General features: G+C 44.6%; 1 protein-coding gene across 1 annotated transcript in view; it reads left to right on the top strand.

The window, feature by feature from the left end:
- USP4 (ubiquitin specific peptidase 4) overlaps positions 1–5,584 on the top strand; it is a 53,834-nt gene extending 48,250 nt beyond the window's left edge. Inside the window, exons 20-22 of the mRNA XM_068252904.1 lie at positions 1,161–1,264; positions 1,909–1,997; positions 4,955–5,584. Of these exons, the coding sequence (XP_068109005.1) occupies positions 1,161–1,264; positions 1,909–1,997; positions 4,955–5,119 (358 nt within the window). The 3' untranslated portion in view covers positions 5,120–5,584. The remainder of the gene's footprint in view (positions 1–1,160; positions 1,265–1,908; positions 1,998–4,954) is intronic.
- The last annotated feature ends 3,025 nt before the right edge of the window (positions 5,585–8,609 follow it).

Below are 8,609 nucleotides of genomic sequence, written 5' to 3' on the forward strand. Positions count from 1 at the left end.
GTGTGTGCCATCTGAAGGGTGGCCCTGCTTGAGCTAGTTTTGGGGGAAATTGCTCTCCTCTCTGGGTGGTTGGAGTGACCCAAACCCTTCCTTTGTTAGTGAGTCATTATGAAAACCACCAGCTTTCACAGTCATTGCATTGTGCTTCATACTGCCGAGTCAGCTGCACATTACACCAGTCGTAGTAAGAGCAGCACACATCTAATCTCTGGTGCTGACCATGGCTGATTGTTAGACTTGCCCTGACCTGTGATTGTTTAGTCTGTCACAGTGTGCAGGTCATGTGACTGCATGTGTCCGCTGAGTGTGCTACTTGGCCTGTCCATGTATTGTACAGGGAATGGTGCCTGCATACAGATACACAGCAGAGAACACAGTTAAAGCAAATCTGGCACAATCTTTGTATGTGCTTCATACAGTAGTCACTAGGCAAGATTTGTGTACCCAGTAGAATGTTTAGTATTTGCTTGTTTTGGTTAAGGTTTTGGGCCTGGTTTTTATTAGACCTGGTTGATGTGTACGAATACCAGAACTGACTGCAACGTTCAATACAGTACCGAGTCCCAACCTTGTAAGAATAACTACCAATGGAGCTACGTCTCCAATTATGTATGTAGTCTACCCATCGGATCCACATTTGATATGTCATTTGTTGGTGTCTGTGAATTTCGGTGCCTTCAGGACTCCTCGAATGGTTTCATAAGCACTTTCATGCCAGAGTGCTTCATCTGTAGACAGGCACATCCATCACATGCACGATGCTTGTCCTCAGAAGCACTCGGTAAGCAAGTACATCCAAAGCCTTCCCGATGACTCCGAAAGGCGGATAAACCTGTGAGGTTTGCAAACTAATGCCAAGCCGGTCCAGTGCTGAGACCCCCAAGATCCTGGCTGCACTGCACCTGCGCAGTAGCACAGACCTGCTGGGGCTCAGGGAAAGCAGAGCTGGAGCAGCGTCATGTTACTGCACATGCGCGAGCCACCGATAAGGGTTTGCCCATGGTTCTTCAGGGGGATTGAGAGCCTGGTGGAGGAGAATGGGCGAATCCTCTGGATTATCCAGAGCCTTTCTAAGTCCCAATTTGGGGCACTTTTTTTCCCCCTACAGGTACTCTTAATTGTTCTATTATTTGCTAACCACAATTTTGCTTCATTTCCAGCGATCTGAAAATGTCTGAGTTTGTCTGTGATCCTATGGCTGGCCCCTATGTATATGATCTGGTAGCGGTTTCCAACCACTATGGTGGCATGGGAGGCGGACATTGTAAGTGCTGTATCTCTGCATTAAATTCCTGTCTCTGGTTCATGTTCAGTGTTGGGAATGTTGCCCTTGTAGCCATGTTTCTATCAACCGGCTTTGACCATGGGGCTAATAATCTGGTTCTGAAGTGCTGGACAGAGAATAACAACGTGTAAAATAAAAAGCCTCTTATTTCAACAGACTACATATAGAAATCAAATGAACCCACCTCTGTGCATGATTTTCAGTCTAATAGCTCCACTCAGCAGCTCCACTCACCAACAATCTTATGGAGGTTTATCAGCACTTGTAGTCCTGGACCCAATTCATCTTGACCTTCATATAATCTAAACACCATTTATTGATCTTGAATGGGAGTTCTTAGATCCAGTATAAATAGTCCCGTCTGCCTGTTGATCATCCTGATCATCTTTTCTGTGTTTGGCCTCCTTAAGAGATTTATAACCTTTTAAAGCCGGCTCAAACCAGAATTGGGAGGTGCTAGAAATGTATTAACCAATAGCTGAGTTCCCCTTAAAGTTCCTGCATTCCAACATGTTAGTGCCAGCATCTGTTCCTATATTCATGTGGTAAACCAGCATGTGTTCTGTGCTGTCAGGCGATAGTCACTTCTTGTTTAATATTTGCCTTGTGTCCCTCACCTGCAGATACGGCCTATGCAAAGAACCAGGAAACAGGGTTGTGGTATTATTTTGATGATAGCAGTGTTTCTTCAGCTTCTGAAGACCAGATTGTGGTGAGTCCTCCACCGTGTTGTCAAAGTTCTTGTTTCTACACAATGGCAGCAGCTATATTGTCCCTGTGCGGTTTACTGTATTGCCGCTGTCCATACACAGTGCCAGCAGCTATATTGTCCCTATACGGTTTATTGCACTGCCACTGCCCATACACAGTGCTAGCAGCTATATTATCCCTGTGCGGCTTAATGTACTGCCACTGCCCATACACAGTGCTAGCAGCTATATTATCCCTGTGTGGCTTAATGTACTGCCACTGCCCATACACAATGCCAGCAGCTATATTATCCCTATACGGTTTATTGTACTGCCACTGCCCATACACAATGCCAGCAGCTATATTATCCCTATACGGTTTATTGTACTGCCACTGCCCATACACAATGCCAGCAGCTATATTATCCCTATACGGTTTATTGTACTGCCACTGCCCATACACAATGCTAGCAGCTATATTATCCCTATACGGTTTATTGTACTGCCACTGCCCATACATAGTGCCAGCAGCTATATTATCCCTATATGGTTTATTGTACTGCCACTGCCCATACACAGTGCCAGCAGCTATATTATCCCTATACGGTTTATTGTACTGCCACTGCCCATACACAATGCCAGCAGCTATATTATCCCTATACGGTTTATTGTACTGCCACTGCCCATACACAATGCCAGCAGCTATATTATCCCTGTGTGGCTTAATGTACTGCCACTGCCCATACACAATGCCAGCAGCTATATTATCCCTATACGGTTTATTGTACTGCCACTGCCCATACACAGTGCCAGCAGCTATATTATCCCTATACGGTTTATTGTACTGCCACTGCCCATACACAATGCCAGCAGCTATATTATCCCTGTGTGGCTTAATGTACTGCCACTGCCCATACACAATGCCAGCAGCTATATTATCCCTATACGGTTTAGTGTACTGCCACTGCCCATACACAATGCCAGCAGCTATATTATCCCTATACGGTTTATTGTACTGCCACTGCCCATACACAATGCCAGCAGCTATATTATCCCTATACGGTTTATTGTACTGCCACTGCCCATACACAGTGCCAGCAGCTATATTATCCCTATACGGTTTATTGTACTGCCACTGCCCATACACAATGCCAGCAGCTATATTATCCCTGTGTGGCTTAATGTACTGCCACTGCCCATACACAATGCCAGCAGCTATATTATCCCTATACGGTTTATTGTACTGCCACTGCCCATACACAGTGCCAGCAGCTATATTATCCCTATACGGTTTATTGTACTGCCACTGCCCATACACAATGCCAGCAGCTATATTATCCCTGTGTGGCTTAATGTACTGCCACTGCCCATACACAATGCCAGCAGCTATATTATCCCTATACGGTTTAGTGTACTGCCACTGCCCATACACAATGCCAGCAGCTATATTATCCCTATACGGTTTATTGTACTGCCACTGCCCATACACAATGCCAGCAGCTATATTATCCCTATACGGTTTATTGTACTGCCACTGCCCATACACAGTGCCAGCAGCTATATTATCCCTATACGGTTTATTGTACTGCCACTGCCCATACACAGTGCCAGCAGCTATATTTTCCCTGTACGGTTTAGTGTACTGATTCTGTCCATACACAGTGCCAGCAGCTATATTATCCCTATACGGTTTAATGTACTGATTCTGTCCTTGCCTTTACACAGTACCAGCAGCTATATTATCCCTGTAATTATTCTGCCTCTCCATCTCTACACAGTGCCAGCAGCCATGTTGTCCTTGCATGGTTACTGCACAGCCAGTGTTCTTTCCTCTTATTGCCAGCAGCCATGTTGTCCTTGCATGGTTACTGCACAGCCAGTGTTCTTTCCTCTTATTGCCAGCAGCCATGTTGTCCTTGCATGGTTACTGCACAGCCAGTGTTCTTTCCTCTTATTGCTGGCAGCCATGTTGTCCCAGTATTGTCCACACACTGCCATTCTTAGGGCTTATTCTTATGTCGCACAATCGCAATGGGCGCAGAAAAGGTGCGGTAAGTGCATCCACCTCACGTTCACATTGCCGCCGTTTCCATCTGCTGTGATTGTGTCACTGTGCCGTCCCTGTTAGATTGTAAATAAAAAAAAAATCAATGTGAATCCTACCTAGCAACAGGTAGGATTCTCATTAGTCCCCCATAACCCTATAAAAATGTCCCTGTTGCAGCAGGATTCCCATTGGTCTTTTGCGAACCTATGGGGTGCCCCTTGCTTCTGGTCTCCGATCCCCTGCAGTGAACAGCAGCGGCAGAACCAAATCCACGAGACTGGTGAGCATTTTCTATGCGGCAACCAGCCTAATGAGAACGGACTCCGTCTATTCCCATAGACTTCCATTGCGCATAATTTGTGCCAGAAAAATGCAGCAAGTCAGGACTTGCATTTGCGGTCTGTTCCATGCGCGTTGCGTTCCCGTTCTGATTGACTGTGTGAATGCATCCCATTAATAACATAGGATGTGTGCACCGTCCAGTTTTGTGTTTTCCTTTGTTCCATAAAACAGTGTTTTTTTTCTGTAGTGGGGAAGTTTCCTGTCTGTGAACCTTGTTGCATTGTGGGAAATGGCTGTTTACAGCGGTTTCCAACTGCCAAAAAAAGCAAGCAGCAGCTACATCACCTGCCAGCAGTAAAAATGACACCATGTGATAAATGTCAGAATGTAAATCAGGGATTTAAAAGATTTTACAATGGGCAAACACTGACTAAATAATTTATACATAATTATTGTAAAAATGAAGCACTTTTTTTAAATTACATTTTCACTGGAGTTTCTCTTTAAGAGTACAGTTACCGGTATGTCCAGTAATCTTTGCCCATTTGTACCGCTACTGTTGCAGAACTGCTCACTCCATGCGCTTGTGCAGTAACTACTCCAGAAGTATTATTCAGCCGCTACAATCACTTTTTACTTCTTCTTTTCCAGACAAAAGCGGCTTATGTACTGTTCTACCAGCGGCAGGATTGTGCCGGCATGAAGCCACCCTCCCCCGCAGCTTTTCTGAGCTCCCCTCCCCCTACAAAGAACGAGGATGAGAATTGTGATGAACAGGAGACACATCAGGACAATGACTCTATGGACACCAACTAGCCGACTTCCCGTCCAGAACCTGCTGTGTGCAGATGATGATGGCACTTCTGCTGGGAGATGTACATACTGCCTGCATAGTGGAGTGTACAGAAAAAGCTTGGGGGGGGGGGGGTGATTCAGGGGGGCCCAGGACTCCCTTCTAGGAGGGATTGCTCATATATCTGGTTTGGTGCCTGTGTTTCTGCTCAGCGAGGAGTTTTCACTATTGCCGGCTTTCTTCTTTATTTTCTCCCTCCATCTTTCAGTTGAACAAATGAGTTGAACACCAGCAGACTTTGAAAAGCTCTATTTTTAATACGAAGCACTGTAGCGTTTGCGGAGTACGTGGCGTCCCGGGGGCGCCCCCTCTGCCACAGTTTTTGCCGTCACCAACTGGGACAAACGCCTTTGTGACGCTGCCAAGTTGAAGTGTGTATGGCGATGCCTCAAGATTACAAAGACCATTAAATAGCAAATTAAAATGCATCCACTTGGGGAGCCGGCTTTCTTCTTTTCCGTTTGGGGGCGGGGCTATTTATTGCTTTCATATTAAAGGACAGTATTTAAAGCGGCGGCGCACAGTATAGGCGCCAGTATCTGCTGTGTGTCAGTCCATCACCCACATGCTGCAGACAAGGGGGGGCTGCACTGAGCTGCAAGCAGGAGGGGCTGTGGAGCTTGAGGGTTCATTAAACATGATCAAAGCCTCCTATAAGAAGTGTTTGCTTGTCTTCCTCCATCCTCCTCCTAAGATCAGGGGCTACAATGCTGCATAGTCTCAGGCAGGGATGGTCAACACAAGATGCAAATAGATTGTCTATGTACATTTGTGTAGCTTCAAAATTAAAGGACAACGGTAGTGAGAAGAATATGGAGACTGCCACATTGATTTCCTTTTAAACAATACCAGTTGCCTGGCAGCTCCGCTGATCTATTTGACTGCAGTGGTGTCTGAATCACACCAGGAACAAGCATGCAGCTAATCTTGTCAGATCTGACAATGTCAGAAACACCTGATCTGCTGCATGCTTGTTCAGGGTCTATGGCTAAAAGTATTAGGGCTCGTTTCCACTGTTGCGGTGCGGAATCACCTGGATTCCACCGCTGATAAAATAGCATGCGGATGCGATTCCCCATGCGTTTTTTGCCGCGAATTCGCATAGGTGAGGGTATATGCGATTTTAACCATGTCACTGCCTGTGTGAATTTACATCGTACCTATCCGAATTCGCGGCAAAAAACGCATGGGGAAAACGCATGCGATTTCCCTATTAAATACATTGCATGCGATTCGCATGCATTCCACTCTCAGGCGAAATCGTTGCCTCTTTTGTGCGTTTTTTCACCACTGAAAAAAAACGCACATCACCAACGCAACAGTGGAAACAGGCCCATCCACTTGCATACCATGTGCGAATCCGCATGCGTTAGACGCATGCGGATTTGCGATAGTGGAAACGAGCCCTCAGAGGCAGAGGAGCAGCAGGGCAGCCAGGTAACTTGTATTGCTTAAAAGGAAATACATATGGCAGCCTACATATTCCTCTCACTTCAGTTGTCCTTTAACCCTTTAGCAACCAATTTATTTAGAGGATTGCAAGTGCTCCAGGCCAATTTATTTTAGCAGATTTTTTTATTTGTTACAATGCCTTGCTTTTAATTAGTACTGATGTAATGTGTATTTATGGCCACTTGTCACTAGGCGGCAGTATGAGACAATAGAGGACTTCTGCTTTCAGGTCTATACATTCTGCTAGCAGAGAGAGAGAGATGACAGCATTCCAAGAATTTACAGCATGAGCTCTGCCAAATTAGGTCAAAAGCAATGCACTTATCTCACACGAGATAACTTTATTGAAGCTGCTAATGGGTTAATCACTCATATCCAGCAGCTGTGGCAATTGAATAGTTCATTTTCAGGCTGCATAAAATTAACATAGAATTTGCATCTAGTCCCATGGCCATGGTTAGCTGGTGGTGGAAAGTCTGATGGAGTTGATGTATGTTTTACAATAAGGCCATGCAAATATGTATAGCTTGGAAATGCACCAGTCATATCAAGAAACTGACATTTTCAAGCTGCATAAAATATGCATCAGCTCAGAATTATTTGCATTCCATTGACCATCTTTATGGTGTGTACACACTTGAAAGATAAATGAAAGATCTTAGACCAATTTTACCCCCTTCCATGTAGTATGAGAGCCATACTCTACACAGTCTATTCTATGGAGCTGAACTCCCCATCAGATAGAATCTTTGCAAGATGCTGCACACACAGATGCTGTACACATTCAAAAGATCAGTATCTGTAAAAGATCTGTTCCGGCAAAAGATCCGTTCCTGCAAAATGCATTCATAGTCTTATCTGCAGATCCTCATACACGCCTTGTTTAACAGACATTCATCTGCAGATCAGATCCACCAGGATGGATTTTCAGATCTGCAGATGATTGTCTGATCTGCAGATGAATGTCCGTTAAACAAGGTGTGTATGAGATCTACAGATATCATAGACTATGAATGCATTTTGCAGGAACAGATCTTTTGCAGATACTGATCTGTTGAATGTGTACAGCATCTGTGTGTGCAGCATCTTGCAAAGATTTTTATCTGATGGGGAGCTCCGCTCAATAGAATAGACCGTGTAGAGTATGGCTCTCATACTAAATGGAAGGGGGTAAAATTGATCTGATATCTTTCATTTCTTTTTCAAGTGTGTATGTAGCATTACGCTACATACACACTTGAAAGATACAGCCTAAAGCACTGCCTCTTCAAAGACGTAAAGCCCTGAGAGCCCGGGAGCTTTGCAGGGCTATATCTTACTAATAAATCACTCATCTGCCACATGGATGCAGCAATTCCACTTGGTCATTAATGCTGAAGAGGATTATATGACAAAATAAGGTAAAAAGAGACTCCAGAGTCTCTTTAATCTTAATAGAATCAGAATCTTTATTTTCGCCAAGCACGACTGGGTCGTGCCCGGAATTGGTCTTGGCACGTACAGGATACAGGTAGGATAGGGTACACAGAATACATCAGAAAGGATCGACACTATATCAGACATTACATACAGAGAAAACATCCAAGCAAACAACATTCAAATTTTTGCATAGTTATACAGCACTCAGGTGAGTGAGGGATATGTGTGGCGGCAAAACATGGTCACGTTGTAGTGTGGAGTGCATGGAGAGAGTTTAGTGAGTTTACAGCTGAGGGGAAGAAGCTGTTTCTGTGTCTAGTGGTCCTGGTGTAGTAATAGAAGGGGTGGATGAATTAATACTGAATTCAAGCTCCATATCCGCAGCCAGCAAGAAATGTTTGGAGCCAGCTACATTGACAAATGCAGAGAAAAACGTTATTGGGTACCATCTGTGATTTGTAAGGAGTTTTGACTATCTGGATCCTGGCATTTGTCCAGTTCTGGTAAAAGGCATCTGAGCACCTCCTTTTCAAAAAATATAAACTTTTAAAGGATGTGGGCTTTTGTGAAGGGCGGCGATTA

Source organism: Hyperolius riggenbachi, chromosome 9, assembly GCF_040937935.1.
Source record: "Hyperolius riggenbachi isolate aHypRig1 chromosome 9, aHypRig1.pri, whole genome shotgun sequence".
Lineage (NCBI taxonomy): Eukaryota > Metazoa > Chordata > Amphibia > Anura > Hyperoliidae > Hyperolius > Hyperolius riggenbachi.